General features: G+C 37.0%; 1 protein-coding gene across 1 annotated transcript in view; it reads right to left on the reverse strand.

Annotated features, from left to right (window-relative positions):
• The window catches only part of vstm2a (V-set and transmembrane domain containing 2A), a 35,498-nt gene extending 11,651 nt beyond the window's left edge, over window positions 1-23,847 (reverse strand). Inside the window, exons 1-2 of the mRNA XM_056738449.1 lie at window positions 23,551-23,847; window positions 22,513-22,682 (exon numbers count right to left, since the gene is read on the reverse strand). Coding sequence (XP_056594427.1) covers window positions 22,513-22,682; window positions 23,551-23,629 — 249 coding nt within the window. The 5' untranslated portion in view covers window positions 23,630-23,847. The remainder of the gene's footprint in view (window positions 1-22,512; window positions 22,683-23,550) is intronic.
• Between the last annotated feature and the right edge of the window lie 501 nt (window positions 23,848-24,348).

A 24,348-nucleotide genomic window follows, 5' to 3' on the forward strand; every position in this document is an offset into this window, starting at 1 on the left:
CATCACGACCTTGGATCCTTGCTTGGGTACCCATGACACTATTAAAAACTCTGAATGTTTCAAAAGCTCGGTTAATTGTTTGTTCAGTGGAAGGGAACAGGATTGCATGCAGATTGCGAGACGTGTTTTCGTCTCGAGAACTAAACAGAACAATGATTCATTAGAACAGGCACAGGAGCAGATGGCATTTCAGGCGCCATTTTCAGCTCTTTAAGAAGTTTGAAGTATTCAGAATACGCCACATCAAAAAACAATCAGCTCGAAATCCATCAGGCTAAAGAGGAATAACGCTTCCGCCTGATCTTCATCTTGTCAAGGTCTGAGGCAATTGGTTTTAAATTAAGCAATAATGAAAAGATTAGATCCATGGTTAACATGTTCATCATTAACACCAATAATGTCATGTTTGCCTGAAGCTCTTATAAAGCATTATGCGCTCGGGCTTCATCTCAGGTAACCTTTTGAAAGAAGACCTTGAAGAAACTCTGGCAGCCTTGTGAGCCGGTCCGAAACCATTTGGACGCATGTTTAAATACGCCTGTGCTTTACGCATCGATTTTAGCAGCCCTCATTTCTTTATATTAAAAAACGTGCCAAATGACATTTTGCAGAGGAGATCCGCTCTGATTGAGTTCAAACCAACCACAAAGGATCCTTTCGCTGGCACATAGATTCAGATGAAACGCTGTGAGTTTGAAACAAGGGCGTGCAAGGATAGAGAATGAATGACAGCATACGGCACAATTCACTTAGAGTGTACTGCGGTAGAAATGACATTATAATGAGGTTTATATGATCAAAATGAACATCAATGTGAACAGATTTAGTGTTTTGAGAAACAAAAACTCTTTTTAAAATTTACTTTCGTCAAAATGAATTTACCAGTAATGTGTCTGTCACAGCAGACACCCGGAGGATCAGAAAATCAAAGTGCTTTATTTTTTATATATGTCCATCGAATTTGGAAACCTTGAGGACGGGATTATCTCACATGTACGCTTTGTCAGATATGGCCTTGTGAGTCTCCGGTGCTGGCTTGACTGAGTATTACATCGTTTTGGACTATGATCAATGCATTTCAAATAGTTTCACCTTTAACCAAAGAAAAATGCGAGATGTGAGGAAAATCAATATACACTCATAGAAAATTCATGGTCAAAAGAGGTAGACCTTCTCTCACTTACGTGTTATCCACAGGCCAAAGATACAGAGTAAATACACAATATCTTTATACATAAATGTATGTAAAAAAACTTTTTATTTGTTTTGAACACACTTATTCTGTGTTCTTGTTCCTCTGTTGCCATGTCTTTTATTTTGTATTATATTGATGGTGTCACTTCCTGTTGAAAAAAATGTCTTCATGGCCCATTATTATATATCTTGTGTTTTCCTGTGTTTGATTATGATCATGTCATGGTGATCTGTTAACGTTTGTTCAATGCGTTTTTGGATAACCTGTTATGTTTGGCTTTATTGACACCATTTATCCGCATATGGATCTGTGACAACACTGAAGGCCTGATGTCTGCGTTTAGAAAAGAAAACAGGACGTTCTCATCCTGACCGCTCACTCAGAGCTGACATTTTGCTAATATGGGCAGTTGATCTCCATTATGTGGAGATCTCTTATCTTGGCTATAACGCGTTGGCCATTTAGTAAGACCTCCAGTAGCCTCCCATTAAACTCAAATACAATTAAACTAAATGTGTTCTAATGAATTTCGAATTTCAATAGCGGTTCTGGGTGTTCAGCATTGACTTTCTGAAGACTCTCAGCAGTATCTGGACTGCTCTGCAAATGGTGCCACTTTATTTCATTAAAACACTGATTGCTGCTCAACAGCAACATCTGCTCGATGATCTTTAAAGGGACGGTTCACACACACAAATTAAATGAAACACAATTTCCTGGCACACGTTTTATGATAAAAAGCATATGGTGCGTTTCAAGGTCCAAGAAGCAGAAAAAACACCACAGGAGTGGTAAAATAAAAGCAGTCTAAAAAATTGTGTGATATACACCCCATTCTTATGAAACCACTGAAATATCCTGGAAGTACATTTTTCAATGATAAAACATATAATTTAGTAACACAAAATAAATAATATCCAATGTTTTGTTGTCTACCCTGCTCAAAGCATAATTTTAACTGATAAATAATAATTTTGTATTGTATTTCTTTTCTGCTGACGTTTTCACCACTCTTATATGTTAGAATTTAAACAGAGTAAAATTAAAGCATTCTGAAAAAAAAAACATTGGATGTTCTTCAAGATGTTCTCAAATGACAAAAAAACATTGATGAAATATTCTTAATAAACATGAAGAAATAGTGGAAAAAAGAAGCATGTATGACCGATGTTGTCATCCTCCATAACATTTTCAAAAGATTGTTCAAACACACACACATATATTTAATTAAGTTTGATTTAATGTGAAGAAAACTCATGGCTAACATGTTAACAGATTACTTTATATTTTTATAGTTAAAACCTTAAAATTGTCTTGTCATGCTGTTGTGGCGAGGCGCAGCGTCGCCTGGGAAACGGCCCGGGCAGCTAACGCTGATTGCATCCACCTGACGATGATTAGTTGCCAGGCATTAAAGCCGCGTGCTCCCAGCACTCTGGGTACCGTGTCTGGTCGCACCAACCGCTGTGCCTTATTGACCCCCAGCGAGAGAGAGTGAGGGGACAGCGAGGGAGACATGGAGGAGATACAACTACACGAGCACGGACTGTCGGATTATACCACACGAGCACCCTGGGTATCACCTTTTGGACACTTTATTTTAAATTTGTCTAATAAATTCCCCAATGGGGTTGTTTGCACCGCCATTTTGTGTGTGTTGTGTCTCTTACCCCGTCACAACTGGTGGAGAATGCGGGCACTGTTTGACCGACTCGTTACTCGTTCGTGTACTTCTGTGTTTCCCGGGTCCATCTAAAGACGGACACGCTCTCTTTTCCACGTCCAATGCGGAGAGCGCGAGGATGATGAAGAAGAGAGCACGAGAGAGAGATCTACGGCGCCGAGTGGAGGTACGATCCCAGCCTGCAAAAAATGCTGCACAGTTTCACGTCTAGTCTTGTCGCATATCTAGTCTTTAGATAGGCTACAACAGAATCTGTGTGTGCGAGTACTATCCAGAAATTAAATGTATGATTTACTTGTCCACTTAAAATTAATCTCGGAAAGAAAATTAATGTAATGTCTGAATGCCAGTGGCCGTGTTCATAAAAAAAATCTGAATATCTTTTTCCCTTCCCCTTATACAAAGCGTCTTAGCACGTACAGTAAGAACCAAAAAGTTCCATAACGTTCCAAACAAAGGCGGCATATTTTATTTATTATTTCTCATTTGTGGAAACGCACTGTTGCCTGCTGGGCTAATACCTTTTGTAATTTTGACTAGTCATTTGCGATCTCGCTCTCTTCATTAAGAGAAACTTGTCGTTCTTCACGCCTGCCGAAATTGACTTCTTGTAAAATGTGCCCCTGCAATTATTTTGCATAATGCACGAGGCTCTGAGGTCCCGGATACTAAATTAATGTCAGGGAAGACGGATACCATCATCTATATTAAGATACAAACATATCTCACTTGAATGGCCACAGCCGTCAAGCATATTTCACATCAGAGATGGAGATTAAGCCCTCGGATATCTGCAGCTGAACCACAGGGATATCATTATTGTGAATCTTCATCTCCCTCTTTATGAGGATATTGAACAGTGTTTTTTTGCTCTCGGGGCAAACAATATGATTACATACACACTTCTGAAACTTCTCACACACATTTCCATATCCGTCCGGTGGAGTTTCATCTTATAGCTGGCTGAAGTTCAACAAGTTATTATATTGCTCTTGTATGCTCGGTGAATGTAGTGCAGAACAGTGATGGATTATGATGGCCTTCCTTTGTGGCCGAGCGACTTCTTTACTAGATGAAATAAAGCTGAGGTAGCACATGGTAACGCAATCGGATGCGAGAAACGTGTTCCTCTCCCCATTAATGACATCTGATATCTGCAATAAAAGGAACTTGTGTGTATCTGCAGATTTTTAAACACAAAGGTGACTAATGCATGGGGAGGACATGGGGTCTCTCTATGTGAGACGGTATAACTAATGATCAATAAAGGTATTTCACACACACGGGCAGTTTTACCGATAAATGTGTCAAGATCTATGTTTAATGGCAGTCATCAGAGGGCTGTTCATCACATTCATCACTGTCGCTGAAATTCCGACAGCGCTCAATTAATGTTGCCAATATTTTTCATTAGGTTTTCACGAGTCCTTGGAAAAGGGCTCAAATTTACTCTAAAGACAGAGCGAGAGAGAGAGGGAGATTAGCAGGAACACTGCTGACATTCCCCTTTAACATCTCTGTTTCAACCCCAAGTTGGTCTTCTTGGGCAGAACAACATCTGTTCAGTCCTGAGCCGTATATTCCCTTGCTAAACCTGAGATGAAGTGGTGGGTGGAGTACAATGTACTATATCTCCATATAATAAAAAATACCAAGTAAATAACTTTATGATATAGCTACTGTTTCCACCTTATTCCTACGGCCCATGACGCTTTGCGTAAAGATGGGAGAAACTTCTGGTTCAATGCTAACAAACGCGTTTCTGCCGTATTTCAAGTCATTCGTTTGTAGCAGAATGTGAACTTACACACTGACAGCACTTATAAACTACACCGGCATACTGTCCATTACTTTATATAGGAATAGATGATGATTTTAATTCTTGAAGACAGATATTTAGCAACTTTATTAATTCTGCTGTTGTGACCGTAAACCAATGAGCAATTTGAAATTCACAGAGGGTTTTCAATATCTGTACATGATTGATGTGCACTATCTCAAGATGTGCTATATCAAATTTTAGCAAACTGCGAAGGGTTGCACGGGTCGCATGCGCATATGAAGGTCGCCATGAATCTGATATACATTAGACTTAAGATCAGGTGCTAGGGGCCTTTTTACCTTTTAAAACGTTCTCTCTACGTTTTGTTAAAAGGACGATAAGCGGAAGAAATACCTACTGTACACCGAGCATATCAGATTGTGAAATGTAGTCCACATGATGAGATATATTCCAACAGATTTTGACAACACGTCGGTAAAATACGGCAAAGAATCCTTGAAAATCCAGTTAACTCTATCGCTTTTTTATGAAAGACCATACAGTGTGTTGTTGATAGGATAAATCTTTTTTAACTTCCTTTTAAAACTGTGAACTCATTTTAAACCATGAGCACATTGATGTTTAATGTTCATTGTCTGTTTGCTCGAGATAAGGGGTCCACATTTTGAAGACAGTTCCTCACAGGAGCAGTCCATCTTAACTTTAGATCTGTGCATGAAGCGCTCTTTCTTAATGGTCCAGTTTGACATTTTCTGGGGGATCCATTGACGGAAATGCAATATTATATACATACAGTAACTTTGTCTTCAGAGGTGTATAAAGACCTTACATAATGATGCTTTATATTTTTATTACCTCAGAATGTGCGCATGGAATTTGCCATGTTGTGTCAGCCGTTGTAATGCTTTGAATGGGAGGGGTGGGGTGAGCCATTGGTTGTAATTCGCAGCCTTGCCACTAGATTTAACAGACTGGTACTTTAACACATGAAATTAGCTTTGACTGGTTAAGTGCAGCCACGAACAGCATATGTTGCTTATCAGTTTCAACATATAATTTTTGTAGATTACCACATGAAACCAACAGTATTGCAATACAAAATATGAATCACAGTCTCATTTTCTTTCATCAGAATAAGTTATTCAAAGTATCTCACTGTAAGTGATATGCCCCCGAGAATAAGGTGGATAAAAATATGCTTTAATTCACTGTACAAATATAATATAAACTAAAATACGTGAAATAATGGTTAAACTGTGTGCAGATAAACCTTATATACAATAAAAGTATCAACCATTGAATATCTGTTCCATTTACTACTACTTAAAATCACAAGGCCTTTATGTCATAATATGCCATTTTCGAAGAAGGTATTTTTGTCACTTCCCCCTCTCCTTTCTACCTCCGACCTCTTGTTTTCTACAATCCCACTTTGAAGCACCTGCATTCATTCATTGTAAATATGCGGCTGTTATTTTTAGTTCAAAGGGCTTTACCTTGACGTAATACAACACATTTGAACAATGCAAGGATTAGATCCCCGAACAGTGAAGATGTAATCATTTTCTCATCCTTGTGCTGCTCCAATGCCGTAATGTTTTTGTTTAGGTTTCGTCTGGGTTTCCAAACACAACAGGGGATCTCAGCAGATAGATGGACGTCGCCCTTTTTCCGTGCATCAAAAGTAAATGGTATTTTTATACTGCAAAGCTTTAAAGAGATAAAAAGCACCATGACTGACTCTATTATGATAGAAGCCCATATGACTCATGCATTGTTTTCACAGTCTGGAGACATAGTACTGCTCAATGTGACCTGGTCTCCACACACATATATTGCATGACTAATGTTTAAGGTGCTTTTGTGGAGCTGGCCAGTATAAATCAGGTAGATCAGCTCTTCTCAAGGCATGAACAGAAATAATGTACACAGGTAAATTATTATTATTGTTGGTTAACTCTTCCCTGAAAAATGTAAAAGTGTCAAAGGAAGCATGATGTTTTATTTTCGTTACATATATATAAATTTAGAATTATTTTCCATTTGGCAGACACCCTCGACCAAAGCAAATAATTCGGGCAATTCCAGCATTATAGACATTTCCGTACGTCATAATGTATTTTCTACCAGAATATTAAGCCATCTGTTTAGACGTTACTAAACTCCTGTTGATAGAGTCCAGACATCAGAAAAATATTGCAAGAGTCTATGCAAGAATTATTTTATTTTAAAAGAGAAAATTTCATACGTTACACCGACGTGTTGTCAACGTGTTGTCAACATCTGTTGGAATATATCACATCAAAAAGGACGTTTTTGAGAGACAACAATTGTAGGATTTCTGTAAATTAAAATGTGCAAAGTAGAAGCAATAATACCCAACAAATAAAGAAGGCATGCCTATTTATAGAACATAACATTTTTACTATATTGAAATTTCCATGTGTCCATTTATGAGCAATATGGACTGTTACGGATGTGACAATTCTATTCTGGATGTGATGAATCACTTGCCTGACTATGAAATCACACACCAAAAAGTGTAGAACAAAATAGACTTTGCATAGGTTTTTAAACCACCAAAGCCATTAGTATGGTGAAAACTATTGCTAAAAAATGCTTTTTTTATCTTAATGTTGCCATTTGCATTGAATTGCTCATTTCTTAGTCCATGCATTCAAGAATCACCATTCTCTACCTGTTGAGCTACAGTAAGCTGTATTTTCAAAACCTCTGATGTACAGATTTACAGTTTTTCCGGAAATGGGGAAAGCACTGTACTTGTTAACAAGTTGGCAAGCACTTTGTAATACTTTCATTGGTTAGATATTTGCAGAAAACTCAGTGACAAACATGAAGGGTGACTAATAATAACCAATTATGACAAAACAAATTACGATTATGTAAATGCAAGGTTTCAGAAACACAGCAGTGATCAATTACATTCAAAAACAAAATAATCCTCTCCTGGAGCAGCCAGGTTAAGTGCCTAAAAAACTCAGCAACGCTATCTGGCTGTTGTTTGCTCATTTATTCAAGGAAAGAGTTCGAAATAGACATCACTGTCTTCCAAAGAGCAGCTTCTAAACCTATTGAACTCATCCTGAACCGCTTTCTCGCGCACAAATGCTGTTACGTGTGAGGCATGGCATGTGATTACTCTGTGCCATTTCACTGTTTAAACTGCCTCTCAGCATTGACAGATTGTTGAAACATGTCAAATGTGCTATACCAACATACTTGTTATGCTGAGAAAGCTTGTTAATGCCCAGAGGGATGGTATCATTTACTGCTGGGCACACAGACACACTGTTGTGTGAGTCATGAATAATTCAGGTCTGTGGAGAGCCAGGAGGGGTGTTAAGCATCGTGTGAATATATGTATATGAAAGAAATTATTGTATTTGACAACCGCTCTCGGACTGACGTGCATCGGATGTTGCTGATGATTGATTTTGGCTTTTATGAAGCGTTGACGAATGTTTACAAAACAAAGCACCTAACTATCTTTACAGCACTTCTCAGATAAAGTCTCTTTAAATGCTAACAGACTTGATTGAGGTTCAATGCATAATGCATTCTTGCCTTGTAAAATGAGCTTTATGATAAGCAAGTTGTGAAACTCTCAGATGAAATGAAAATCTATTCTGTAAATTATATCTAATTTTTGGGATCATAGGCACTATGATAAGCAACATCAACAGATTTAATATATTCGATCCACAAGTGAATACAATCGCATTAAGGCTTCATTATATTTTTAAAACACCAAGACTGTCCACCAGGTCTAAAAGCATATCCATTCCCTATCCATTTCTTGCTTCATTTTTCCAAGGATGAGTATATGCTGCATTATTAAAAGACAGGCTTTCTTCCATTACTAGACTCTACATTCAGTGCATGCACTCACTGGAGGGCTGTATTATTTGCAAAGGCAAAAAAACACGGTGTCCTAATGGAGGGGCAAAACCCCCTTGCATGGTTGAAAGAGAGTATAAGTACATACAGTATAATGTGGTTTCTAAGCACTGACAAGGTCATGCAATGAAAGCAACAGCAAGGAAATATTTTGTTATGCTTGTATACAGCGTGTTGTACCGCTGGCTTTACTTTTATTGCCACTATGAGGCTTTAACTAGCATCTTGGCAGAATCTTTTCAGTTGTTGTCACCAGAGCTTTTTCAGCATCAAGCTACTTTTCCCAACAGGTTTTGATACAGTGTAAGGTATTGTAGGTCTATTTACAGTTGAATAATCCATTAATGGGATAGTTCACCCAAAAATATGGAACATTTACTTACATTCGAATTGTTCAAAATCCGTATTATTTTCTTTGTTCTGATAAACACAGAGAGAGAGAGAGAGAGATTTGGAAGAATGCTTATAATTCTTGGACCCCATTTACTACCATAGTAGGAAAAATTGCTTAATGAATTTTATTGGACAGAAAAGGTAGGTATTTTGAAGTTATTTGGAAGAATGTAGGAAAGCAAACAGTTTTGGGGCACTTTGACTACTATTGTCGTTTTTCCTACCATGGCAGTCAACGGTAACCAATAACTTTTTTGGTCACAAGCATTCTTATCGCTGAGTTCAACCCCAAAAACATTTTTTATATCATTTTTGAAAAAACTGGAAAGTGAGTAATTCATAACAGAAATTCTATTATTTTAATGTGTTTAATATAATTAAATTAGGATGAATACTATTTTATTATTTTATTATACTTCTACTTTTATCTATTTAAGTTTAACACAGTCATCCCTTAGAAATTCAGTTATTGTTTATTCATCCAAATATCGTAAATGCTTTTGTGCCAGAAAGATTTGGTTTTTAAAAAGACAGTCCAGCCAAAAATATAAAAGACATACAAATTAAAGGGATAATTCACCAAAACTATGTTCCAAACATGTATAAAGTATTTTTCTGGTTTAAACAAATGAAGTTGTTTTGAAAAGTGTGGGAAACATAACAGTTCTGGGGCACCATTGACTACCACTCCTTCCCACTATGGTTGTCCATGGTGCCCTAAAGCTGTTCGGTCACGAACATTCTGCCAAATATCTATCTTTTGGAAATTAAATTTATAAAGATTTGGCACTCGAAGGTGAGTAAATTATGACATTATATTATTTATTTTTTAAACCATGTAGCATAACTAACTATTTTTAAAATAGTAATAGTAACATTTTACAAATTACAGTTAATAGTCTCCCCACACTTTTAATTCAGCACATTTCCTCTTTAAAACCACGTATCACCTTTTCAAGCACTCTTTGATATAAGTTCACTATCACAGAAGGGGTGTTGTGTGCCCTGCCTGAGGTCATTTAGTACCCACAGACGTGTCACAGTGACTGGTCGTGGTTACCAGCGGTGACAGTTATGTTATTGATGGGTTCAGCTTTTAACCAGACGTGCTGTCTCCCCTGAGTGACGGACTGAAACCAATTCTATCACTCAAACGGAATGGAGCTGGTTTTCCTGCATCCCTAAGCAACCCCAGCTTTCTTGATCCAGCTCTGTTTCTTTACCTTCAACCCCCCCCCCTGGCTGTCTCCTTTGTGGAGATGTGAGAAACCCAGTCTACCTGATACAGATCAGACTCACTTCTGAGGTGACTGTGACCTCATGGTTTGAAGGGTTTACCTGGCAATGCGAGGTTTTGAAACAAGAGTGTATATTTGCTGCCAAAAGCATAAAAACAGCTTGTCATTCCGATTGTTGGAACAAAGTGCTAATTGAATAGCTTTTATGCAAATTAAATACGGAAGGGAAAACAATCGGAATGAAAACATGAAAGCACAGTGGCAAGCTAGTTTTACATTTCTCAAAATCACATCATAATGTTTTGCCATCAAGTCGTACCCAATGAATTAATCTCTAACCTTTAGGTGGACGTGCTACGGATCTCATTATTTTAAGGCACTGTTTACTAGTTTAACAACAATATAACAAAGAAAAACACTTTTAATTTCTAGCCAGCACAGATTTTAGATTTATATGCAGAGTAAACCAGCTCCATAATATTCAGATTCTATTATTGCTTCCCAGATTTATGTAACCATTAGCTGCAATAATATATGCTTTGCTCCAACCGTACATAAACTACCAGCTGAGCATGTGTAAACTACCAGATGTGCTGTGATTTTATACTGCATCCATTATGGAGATTGTGGAGATGAACTAATCGGTTTTATGTGATTTTCGACTAAGAAGATAAAAAATACTTTTTCAAATCAAATCATTAAGTTTCGTACAAGGTCCTACTGTGCAGATTAAACTCTAACCTTCAGTTAAAAGTACGGTGGAGATGTGTAATCATTTTGTTTCAGTGTATCTGTTTTCAATATGATATAATAAAGGATTTCAAGACCCTATAGAATTTTGGGATGATATTACATTTTTTAAATATGAACCTCTTGTTTTTGAAATGTTAAAATTTATGTTTTCACTTGCAAGTTCACCATAAATAAAACATTTATTATCATTTTTTCACCCTGGTGTCATTCACTCTTTCTTTCTTCAGGTGAACACAAACTTTTTTGTCACAGTATGGTCTCCGATTTTATGATGCTCCAAAAAGCACTATCCATCACAAAAGCAATACATGCAACGCCAGTGGGTAAATAAATGTCTTCTTGGAAAGAGGGTGTTTGTGAAAACTTCACTTTTTGAGTAACTGTCGTTCAGTACATTAGTTCAAGCTGCTTCACGCCACACTATCAGGAATTGACCACAGAATTGATGAACGTCAAAGTGCAAAGGAGACCGCACAAACAAACCCGTCACGAACTAGAAATATACATAGAAGAAATTTTCAAACAACATGTCTCCATATTGTAATACCGAGATTTTCACTTGAGCCTTATGAAATGTTTAATTTAAAGGCAGAGTGAACTTGACTCTCATGAATATGAAAATTAACGTTAGCCTGAAAAACAAATGTTTATAGTTTAGTAGAAAATATTAATCCTTTTTCTGCACAAAGATTCAAATCTACCTACAGCTGTATTATTGATTTATCTTATGGGTTTTTTGATAGAATCATGTGTTATTTAAAGCTTCAAAAATTCATTATTAATATAAAATACTATAACAAAAACAAGGAGTGCAGACATATTTATTTCGAAATAACTGTATGCCTCGATGGACTTCATAGAATTGTCATGAATAATTTCTTGAACTAAATAAACTGCAGCAAATACTATATTTTTAAATATGTATTATATTGTTTTATGCATTATTATTTACTTTCTTCTAAATCTACTATAGCATCACATCTAAACTAGATTCACTAATTAACAATACATTATGTACTGTATATTTAATAAGAGTTTATTTCCCAAAAGAGATAACTCTGTTTTAAAAATATATATATATATTTTTTAATTATGTTATCATGATTTTAATGTTAGCTGTATTTTTTAGTTATAATGGCATACATCAAAACAGAGCAAATGCAGTGTGCATTCATTGGAATGCACAATGAAAAAACATGATTGTTGAAAAAATGAAACATCTCTGTTTGGAAATAAACTTTTCATATATGTATAAAACCCAACAATGGCTCAATATTGCTTACTTGTCATGCCTGCCTACTTTCAACATTTCAACAGAGCCGATACCTCCAACCTTGAACCTTCAATGTCAATTCATTGATCTGAACACCTAACTTCAGTTAGCCTTTAGAAATGTCATTAGCCCTGTGTTCACGTACATTTTCCAGCCAGGCGTGTGAATGTTTTGATAAGTATTGACAACACTGTAATTATTTGTGGGCTTATTAATTTAAGATTGATTGTGTTTGACTGTTTCAGGGTCAGGGTTGGGTTGCACCAGCTATTTGTAAATTCTTTCTTAAATAAGAAAGTAAAGTCCACACTAGAGGCTTAGTAACTACTAGCTAGTTTGTTACTAACTCTGTATGTTATTCGGTTTGATATGCTGTTTACCTTCAATAGTCCAATAGCAGCCTTTGAATTTATGAGGAACAGTTGTGTTGAAATGTTGTGAATTTCAATTCTGATTCAAATGTTGATTCAATAGAATTCTACCAAGTTGTGAATAACATAAAAGGTATCAAAAATTTAAAAGGAAACAAGATTGATAAACAAATGCTAAATAAAAACAATACACCATAATAAAATCACAATAAATGACATGTTACACGTGATTTCATTTTACTGCCTACCAGCAATAAAATAAAAAATATATTTTATTTTGACATGCAAAACACAGGCAGATGGATACACACGCGATACATGCGCTCGCTAGTTCAGTCATTCTGCTATTTTATTCCTACAGTTACTCCTGACGGGAGGCTTCCGTAAAAATATTTAGTTTATACGTAACGTTACGATTCAACTTAGTTGAATGGTGCAACTCAAAAATATTTAGTAGTACGTAAGTTGTACGTTAGTGCCCATTTAGGTCAAAACTAGGCTAAATTGTAATTAATGGCAGATGGTACAACTGACCCCAGGCCACAAGAAACACAATTCATGCAGAAAATGCAGAAATACTGCTACATTTAGCATTTAGCAGACACTTTAACTCAAGGGCTATACACTACGTATACAATATACGGTCACTTATTACTAGGGTCACTTTTTCCTTTTTTTCATTCTTTTTTACATTTTAGAATATTAGTAAACTCATCAAAACCATTGGATGACACAGACACATATAACATACTCTGACTGGTCCAAATTGATGATTGTGTGCAACAGAAACCTATTTGTATTTTGTATACATTAATTTAATATAGATTATTTTCCTCAGGTTTTGGTACATTTTCCACCAGAAACCATACTTGTGAGTCCTGTTAGGATTGACGTTCTTTATATTTTTCCATGCCTTCAGCATTTGACAACGCAGCTCAGGATAGGAGGGGCAGTGCTGACTGGTGGATGGAACGAGAATAATACAATGTCAAATTCCTGTCCCCCCAAAGTGATCACATGGCAATTTACAGCTCAGATGATTGGCTGAGAAAGTTCTATCTTAAAGGATGGTTTAGGCAGGTCACGTACCTCCTTGTGTGCCAGCTGGGGAACTGCGATGAGATCAATGAGAAAGATAACAGGTATTATAGATCTCCATGGAACACAGCCTCAAGCAACACATAATCAGTTCCTTGCAGTGTCAACAGTTTGATTTGAATCTGAAATCTGATCTAAAGTCTAACCAGATTAACACTTTCCTGAACTGAAACTTCTACTTTTCTCATTTTGAGGAAAGTATGAAAGGTGTGTTTCTTAAAGCAGGTAATACCACGTATCAATGATTGCGTTTTTGTCAGCTTTTATGCAAAGAAACTCTTTTGTTTTTGGGGGTCCATTTATGTTAAAATGCATCATGTCCCTATTGTCACGATGGGCTTCTTTCTGAGTTTACCGACTCTTGGTGGCACTTGAAGAGAAACACACTCCGAGGAGTGAAGATGGAAATGCTGCAGAGAAGATCATTATCTTGAACAGGTTGGGGATTTGTGGGATTCTAGAGTGGTAGGAAGTGATATTACAGGTAAGTAAATCCCACATGTTGAATAAATCATGTTTAATTAAAGTCTTGGGAAATCAATTAAATGGACGCAGATTAATAAAGTTTTGATGAATACTTGTGTTGGGGGAAAAATCACATCTCATGAGCTGCTTCATTTTTATATAAATCACTGTGAATCTTTGAAAATTGTCTCTTCCTTTTCAGGATGTAAGCAGGGCATATAATGTAATAGAGAAATAACCAATGTAGAAAAAGTGCTCAGAAGAGATGGGAACTCATTCAATACTGTATTAACAGAATCCTGGAGTGAAGCTTGAAGCCGGCTGGAAAAATCACAAGAAGAAGTTTATTCTAGGCACTTATATAATGGTGGCTACTTTAAAGATGTTAAAATATAACCTAGTTTTGATTTTTTCTGGATGTTTTAATCACAACATAATTGTCGTTTAGTATCACAATATACAGGTATCACCGTTATATTAAAAACCATGATTATCCATATTTTGTCAATTCTACACTTATGGTAATATTGTAAACAATTCGGCACCTGTTTAAACCATTTCAAACTCAATATATACAGTATATAGTTTGAAGAATGTAAATAGTTCTGGGGCACTTTTAATACCATTTTCACTTTTCTTATGGTGGTCAATGGTGGCGAAGATCTGTATGGGTACAAGCATTCCTCCAAATATGTTTCTCTTGGTTCATCAGAATAAACAAAAATATGCAGATTTGGAACAACTAGAGGGTGAGAAAATGATTGCTGGATTAAATTTATTTTGGGTGAACTGTCCCTTTAAGAGCCACAATGTCAGAGATGGTCTCTCTAATGCATACACTTGAATTAAAGTGTGCTTTGTTAGTCAAAAAAAAAGAAAAATATTTACGTGACTAACAGCATTATTTATTAATAAAAATGTATAGATATTGTCACATTTATAATTTATTTTGATAATTTAATGAGTTACATTTGTAATCCATAGTTTTAATGCGTTCTTCTTCTTCTGACTGACCCTCAAATTTACTTAAATATTGAACACAACATGTTCTGTAATCTTTGTTTTCTTTAACTTAACTCAGTGCGTGTTTAGGTTTATGCATTTGACTTTATTGCCACTGTGTTTTGAGAAAAAACACTTGACTGAACAAAGGGCCTTTTCTAAGTCTGACACTTAAATGAAGATCTCATTAAAAAAAAATCATATTTTAATATGTAATCTTTCAGGCTTCTATTCACGCTGCCTGGCAAGCTTAATTCACAAATGATGATTTAAAAGGTACATTTGTGGTACACGGTTTTAGGAAGTAGAATGTTAGAAATATCAATACAGTGCTGTCTTACAAGCAGAGTAAATCACACTTCTCTCCACTTTCCTCCTGAAGTTCAGGTACCATTCTATACTTCCAATATGCTGCCTTCGTGTAATCCTTCAGTGGAATCAAACGTTAGCTGTCCTGGGATTCCAATCAGTCAAAATCCATTAGTAATTTCCTGCTGAGGTGAGATTGCGTAATCTGACAAGAGAGATAAGAGTAGCTGAAAAAGCACATGAACCAAACAAAACGTTCAGCTCAAAATATCGAAGACCTCCCCGAACAAGAACTCCAGAGACGCTTTTCTGATCTTTCCCTCTCGTTTCTTCAAATCAATGTTGTTCAAAGCCAAAATGCATTGAGTTCCTATCATACAGCGGAGACTGATGGGAACACACATGCACCTGCAGAAAGTAGTTTCGGTTCCGGGTGGAGGACAGAGAGAGATCAAATGCACGTCAGTCACTAATTGGAGCCCACAGTTCCCAATGTCTTCAAAGGGAACCGCTTTTGTTTTGATCTCTAAATTGAATTGGACTGTGCTTCTGGCATTTCCTCTCTACATTACATGGTTGCAGATTCCTCCTCCTCTGACACGATCCTCTGTCCACCAACTCCACGTTCTCTTGCCTATCTCTCTCTCTTTCTCCGGGAAACTGGTTGCAGCCTTTCTCTTTTTCATCAGGCTATGGCGGTTGTGGAAAGAATCCATTATGCTGGGATCTCCAAATCCCCAACAGCCCAGAGTTGAGATTAAAAGAGCGGCCGCCTACGCACGTTTCTACCGAAGCTTCACTTCACATCAGCAATCAAGCCACTGAGAGTTTTCTTTCTCTTGTTTTTTGAGGGATTATGATTGTTTTTTGCCAACCAGGTTTTGGCGCCCGCTAAATGCGTTTAGTGGAACAGTCGATGCCAACTTTATGACAGTTAATTCCTTAGAGGGGCTTCCTTTGTTCAGTTATCACAGCTTGTCAATGACAATGAGGTTTATGTGTCATTGTGCATTAAGATGTTTGAGTACCGTGCCATCAACGTGGCAGGCAGAACATTTATAATATTTTGCCTAGTAAACCGCCTGTGACGGATGAGTTCAGAAGTCATGGCATTTAAAAGCTTGGTTGAAATGGTTCATCATAAACCTCTGCCTCTAGAGATTAGTCAGTCGTGCGTTAATAAAGCAATACAGCAGTTCTTATGGATCCGTTTTAGGTTATCATGCAAAATACTCGATGCTGGTACAGCATCACTAGGATACATTGCCTATAAAATAATGACAATGTGACCTTATGAGTTATGAGTCATGATTATCATGTGACGGAACACACTAGGAAGATGATGTCATGCAAAAGAGCACACAAACCATCTAATACACCACAACACTGCATTATAACTAATATAACATTCTTAAATGCAATTATTAATAGTATATGTCCAAATAATCAGCAAAATCACAATGTTTGAATGGCCATCAATGATGAAATATGATATTAGTACTATATGGCATCTACCAGCAGGGTTTTAGTCTGCCCATGTTAACCAGTTAAACATTAACTGAAACCCCTTGTGAGTATCAAGAATAATGCATTTCCAGTCACAACCACAAGTGTCAATGCATTTTTGTTCAGCTGAATCATTTATTACAAAAAGAGAAAACTGTGAGGACACATATCTCATTTTCTAATAATGATTGTGAGATATTTTATAGGCTACATATGTTGTGATCAAAGTTTACATGTGCTTGATGTATGCTTTACAAACCATAAGGACTGAATTGATGCAGTTGGTAATAACTCAAAGGCCAATTCAATACCAGTATTAGATTTATATACAGTAAAATGTCTCAGACATTAAAACGGTCTCTCTAATCGCCCGACTCTTATTATCAACCACTTTCAAAGACCTGGACATCCATTTCAGTGCTAAAGCCCAATGGGACTAAGAGCGTCTAACCAAGTAAAGCTAATGAAAGATTGTGGCTGAGGCTAACAGACATGCTTCCCATTGTGAAATCCCTTGTGGTGCACACATTAGTTTCGTAAGCAGATTTTTTAATAACCACCAAAAGAATACGAATGAGCACACACATCGATGAACCCTCAGCCATTCCGTTTTAAAGTGTGAGATTGACTTACACATTTACGGCTTCTGAGATTTTAATGCAATTTCGTACGTATTAATTTGTGTCATGCAGTTGTAAGTGTCAAATACGCTTTTCATTAAAGCCCACTGTGAGACTGCTAGAAATGAACTCGCTCTAATAACTGCCACACAAGGTTTTCGATTAAGCATACCGGCATGCTCGGAGTGTAAATGCAACACCAGGTCTTTTTGTGTGCCTTTTTTGAACCCCCCCGTCCTGATGTAACTTGGCTTGGGGCTACACCAAGACTACAACATCAAATATCATAGCAAAAATTGACGCGGTTTGTCCCAACCTTTGTCCGATTCACAGATGGAAAGCCTAATCAGAACAGCATTACATCGATTATGAATGTGTCCTGGCCTAACAATAGCCCAGCCTGATGAATGCAGCTATTGGAGCCACATGCTTTCATTGACCTTCAGAGCTCATTCTCTTTAAAAGTCTGACGGGGGAACTTAGACAGAGGACTGGCTGTTAATTGGGCTGAAGAGCGAAGCAGACTGGATGGTATGGATTTTGCATTAGTTGTACTTGTTTGGAGCATGCTGGGTGGATCAGGCCATCATTTTGATTGGGAGGATGAGACACTTGTGCGAAACCTTAAATGACAAAATGTCTGGTCCTTGTACAGCACCCGTTTCAGCAGGAGTGGCTGTAAATTGAGTTAAAATGACCAAAACAGCCTTAATTTAGGTCAAGCAGAGTTGGTCAAAATTGAAGGATGAATAAAAAGTGTTTTGGTTAGAATCGAAGGTTCAACAAAGTTCTTCTTAACTAAGACCAATATGGACTGTTGTACTGTAGTGTTGATTAGGGCTGTAGACATTGATTTTAGTGTACTTAAGATGTACAGATGTACATTAAGGGGCCCAGATAAATAAACAATACTATCAAGTTAATTAAGTATTTCAAGCAACAAGGGTGCAGTAAAAACCTTAATAAGTTGACTGTTACTGATTGAATACAGTAGTTTATTTTATATAATTGATTAATGGTTTCTTCCAAAACTTGAATATCGTCACTGTCCTTTAAAAACCTTTGAGGTGGACAAATGCGCTGTTTTTGGGAACCACTTCCACTAAAGCTATTATTTTTAAATTAGTCTGTTTTGTCAAAGTTGAGGAGCACTTTTTAATGCTTTGTATTGGTTACATTTTTGCAAAACCCAGTGACAAACATAAAGGGGGACTTATAATGGTTTATGATGAAAAATAAAAGCACAGAACATGGAGATACAAGGTTATGGAAGGACATTGACGATTTTTTCTAAATTTACATAACTGGTGGATTAAATTTACAGTGAATTGTTGATTTTACTGAATTTTTTGCTTAATATTGTAAGGATATTATAACAGAAATACATAGTAAATTCTACAGAAAACACACCCTATACATTACTGACACATATCTTCATTATTCTACAAAGAAATATTACTTATATTTCTCAAACAGTTTCCATGTTTGTCAAACCACTTGCAATTAATCTAAACAGATTTTTTTCTACAAATACGAACCACAACAAGGATACTAGAATACTAGATCAATTATTGACGTCATATCAGTTGTCAATACAAATATTCATGCAACAAGGTTTATGTATATATTACTCATTGAAGTACATTGCACTTAAAATTTTAAGTCTATTACATTTATAACCAAATTAATTTTATAGGCTAAAAAGTTAAATTACCTAAGATTTAAGTGTTTGGGTTCAAAACTTAAATAATCAAGTAATTATAACTAAACTTTACTTAAAATTATAATTACAAACAACATCATTACAGTGTAAAGTAAAAACTTCGACATGTTCAAAGTAAAGCGATCATCAACATTATATCACAAAAATATTTTGTTCATTCATATGAAATTAATCTTAAAATGATTTAAACTATGACGTAAAACTGCTCGTGACTCATGACTGGATGAAATTATAATGCACAGGAAGCATGCTCAATTAATGTACTACATACTCGCTGTGGTTCATTGGGCATGCTCCTGTCTCACAGCTAAAATTGTACGTGCATATTATGATTACATACTGACAGATCTTTCCTCCTAAAGCAGTAAGAACTGTTATTTTCTTGTCTGAACTGCCAATGATAATTTATACCTTAAGTCAAAGATAAAGATCAGGAAAGGTGGAGTAACATGCCATTACACATTGCACTTGTCTTAACAGAACACAATCACATTTAACTTTTGGTTGAGTTCATTATGGCAAAGACGGTTTTCTTTTTATTAGCAATGTTTGTGTGTTCTGCAAATATCCTGCATAGATCTATTGCTGATGACTTTCACAGTTTTAATGATTGTTATAACGAAACATTTCTGTGGTGACTGTGAAAGTGTCTGCAACTATAAATGTAAAGGTTAATAACTGAAGCCAGGATAACAACATTGTGTAGCCAGTCAAGCAATGTAAATTGCTCCAGCCTTGAAATGCCATTTCTATGGCCCTGGCGAATGTCTGATGTACAGTCATAATTACATGATTTGAGGTTTTCCCAAGACTAGAAATCTTATTACAAAAGCATAGTTATGATAAAAATATGTTTGGGAAATTAGGATGAATCACATTTTACAGTCTCTTTTTATCTCTTAATACACGGCTCATTGGAATGCTTGATTTTTATTGGCCTGTCGCGACATTTGTCGGGTTTGTTATTCCCAAATAACAACCTCTCAAAAATCATTTTGACAGATTTACAAATTAAATATAATGTATATTTTAATAACATATATGACATTATATTTACAATTGATTCAACCAAAGGGCCTGTACATTATCCCTTATTTAATTCTCTCATTATTTTTTCTCACAGTCAATGGTCTATCAGGCCAAACATTTTTCTGAATCCGTGGATGAACAAACTGAAAATAAATGAATGACTAAATGAACTTTAATCCCATGCTCCAGTAGCCTCATTGCAAGTGTGTAGAAAAGCAGTTGTGCACGTTGGAAATTATCATTTGCATTTATTTGCGACATAGCTCCTGTGATAAATGGCTTCTTGTCTTGCTTTGGGACATTAGATATACCCATCCCTTGTTTATCCAAACTGGCTTCCAAGAATTGGTATTCGTGTGGATTGATATATTCAAAACGGCTTGGCCTTGTAGCCAGGGGTGAACCCTTACGTGCCATTAGAGAGGAAAGTGTGCACTATGCCTCATTCATCCCTATTCATAGAAATGTGAACTCGAACGGGTCTCTGTATTTCAATTTCAGCCACAGTGTCAGCCACAGCTATGGCTATAATATATTGACGCCTGCAGATTCGGGGTATGGATCATATCCATTATACATTATAACTGTGACAGAGATGGCACCACTGCAGACTAGCGAGTCTACCTCCACCATGCAGAAACCCACATATCATTCCTAATAGCCACTCTACAGAGGTGAACACTTTGATATTATATATCAGAACCCATTTGCGGATGTCACCAAACTTATTATTCTGACTTGTCGTGGATGTCTTTTTATACGATGTCTCTTTAATCTTCATTTTTGTCAGACTTGGCTTCACCAGGGTCTCAGCTGCATTGACGCACAATGGTCTAAAAAGAATGAGTTTTGGTGAACGATGCCACATTCTGCACTACAACTCCTGCCATCCACGCTCCAAATTGATAGATCCCATGGATCAAAGCCTTGGCAATATGTGCATGATGAGAGACAACAATGCTTCGGTGATAGCAGTATTAAATCTGAGCAGATTTCTTCAGGGAAGAAACGGCATTTGCTGTCGGAGCGAACAAAAGGATAATCAAATGCAAAAAACAAACTTGTTTGATGTCAGTCATGCAATGCCTTTGCAGAACAAACACGGAGCAAGTGAATGCTAACTAGACTCCAATGGTGATAACACTAATACAACTGACTATACCTTCATCTACAGGCTTTCATTTCCTAAGGGCATCTCACAAACCTGCCAAAACTCAAAAAACAGGCGTTTGTAAAACATTTTGACGAGGAAATACCACCACAGTGACACGTACATAAAACACAAGCCTTGACTCACATTTGATAATTGTTGAATTACACATCATTCACCGTTGTTCTGAAATCGTTTTCTTCATTAAACATGTCACGCCACACCACACAGCGTACACGTCCGCGGCATGTTGTCTCAAAACAAAGACGCAGGCAGCCACACACAGACTTCTCTGAAATTCAGCCAGTGGGTGCTCACATAGACATGCATTGAAGCTTGATGTTCTAAGATAGGCCTCGGTTCAACGTCTTGCCCTTCAAACAAAAAAACAGTGATCTCCAAATGAGTGTGTCACAGCAATTTTGCTTTGGAACTCAAAGCCTTAGGGGTCTTACATTCAGTATGTATCACGACGAGTAAATCAGGCTTCTGCGTGCGAGAGAAAATCCTTTAGCAGCTGATTAGATTGATGTGTGTTGTTTTGTTTGTGTACTGTGTAGTGGATGTTTTGATATGCTGTGCAGGGTTATGGACACATGAGTGAAAACACAGGAAAGCTGTCCGCTGCCTTTCAAAGGGACACTTGGCACACAAGTAAAACTCATCATTAAGCAGCAGTAGAGAATTAGTTGCAAAACATTTCATAACACATAAGCATTATTTCTGCAGCATATTACGACACTGCATAAAAGAAAAACCGATGTCCAATCATTTCACACCATTAGTGCAACTTTTGCATTTGCGTCAAGGGAGCAGAAGGGATAAATGGTGGGTAACGTAGACGTGGGAGATGGGGGAGCAGATAAAAAGATATCTGTAAAATGCCAAGGACGCGATTTACCTTCAAACAACCTGTGTTCCTTTTTTATATATATTCAACACACACTGGGAAGTTAAGGAACCCAGTAACGAACAATGAATCTGCGCATTAAATCCCATTACCTCTGTGTCGTCCTCGTCCTCCTCGCTTGTAATCGGTTCCTCTGGAGCACGAATAAACCACCACTGGATCTCCAAGTAAACCGAAGACAACATGCTTTGAAATGCGCATGCCATTTCAATGTTCTGTCCTTCTCTTACCGTGATGTTAGACGGTAAATCGGTAAACTTTCCTGCAAGAGAGACGTAACAAGTTAACCTTATCCTAACAATGGGTGGGAGTCCTACACCGTGTCAACCTTGCCAAACCGCCAGATCGTCTAAAGTACCCGCCTAGACTCTTAACATAATAATCATGATATATTTGATAAATCATTTTCTCCATACTTAGTCGATAATTATGTAAATGATGAATATTATGTTTAAAAGAATGTATTCCATGAGAAAGAAAAGAGGTTTTATGAAAACAGGGACTTTTCAAAACAAGGAATTCATTTTGCAACGATTTAACTCTTGTGATTTGATTTCATTTAATGAGACTCTCAGACAAGTATCGATCTGTTCATGAAGCAGAGCCTCTGTTTGTTAAAAATCGAGGACTTCCCCCCCGTGTCCTGCTTTTATAACGGCGCGATTAATGAGAGCTGTCCGTGGTGCTGAAAAACAACCGCAGTCCGTTTAACGAAGCCCAATTCTGAGCATCCGCCACTTGAGATGCAAGTCGCGCATGCCGTCCCTTCAAAATGAGCCCTTTACTACCTAATGTTGTTTGAAAACACAGCATTAGTTCATATAAAGGAAAGGACACAAATAGAGACAACATTATGCCAGCGTTTGAGTTGATCCGCAATCAACAGTTGATTTTCCTCACCTCGCACCACGAATAACACGCTCGCGTATGGGAAACTTTTATCACTAATTGATAATCTACAGTACAAGGAAAACACAAATACAGCAATTGTTTTTAAACGTAAAATATCCAAGAATACGAACATATTTAGAGTTTCCATGAACGATAATAGGGTGTCTAATCCAATACATTTAAAAGTCTGGATAGCATAAGGAAACCTCTCGGATGCGAGATGAATTTATTATTCTTACCGTCCAGAGATAATCCAACTTGAATTGACAAACAGGAAAAGAGCACAAATCCAACACCGTCATGTAAGGTCCACATCATTCCAATGAAAACTGCGATCTCACATTAGACGAAAAAAATGTATGTCCTCCAGAAATGTTCAAAGCATTAAGCGAAAGCCATGTGGTTATGGCTTGACTCGAATCGCCAAGTGGGGAACATGCTGCAACTCTGGCGCAAAAGTCGCTCCTGAATTTACACACAGGTGCTCAAGGCTCTCGACTGTCTCTGTAAGGTGTTGATGAAGTAATGATGTTTTCGGTTCCTCTCTCTCTCTCTCTCTCTCTATGAGCCTTTGAAACGTCAGTGTGCGGCTCTCACAGGCGCCCTATTGCGCGCGCCGTGTTCAGTCGAAAAGAGCCGAGAGAGACTCACGAACACTACTCGGAAATCTGCATCACTCCGAGTTTTCTTTAGAGAGAGAGAGAGAGAGCGAGCGAGCGAGAGAGAAAGATGTGAAAATGTTCCTTCGTTATATGTGCACGATACAATAAAACACAATAAAATACTGTGCATGTACTTAGACACTGTGTGACTTGTGAATAAAAAGCATAGAAGTAGAGTTTTATGTCGTATTATTCATGAACTGGCGCAGTAAAATCAGCTCACCATCAAATAGGGTGAGTTTGAAAACGTTTAAATCCTCTAATCGGATTTTACCATTTTTCCTAGGCTATCTATATATAAAAACAATTAAATGATGTTAAAAAACATCAAAAAGTTGCACACTCACATGTAAGCTAAATTTCTACTTTATATTT

Source organism: Triplophysa dalaica, chromosome 23 (assembly GCF_015846415.1).
Source record: "Triplophysa dalaica isolate WHDGS20190420 chromosome 23, ASM1584641v1, whole genome shotgun sequence".
In the NCBI taxonomy this organism is placed as follows: Eukaryota; Metazoa; Chordata; class Actinopteri; order Cypriniformes; family Nemacheilidae; genus Triplophysa; species Triplophysa dalaica.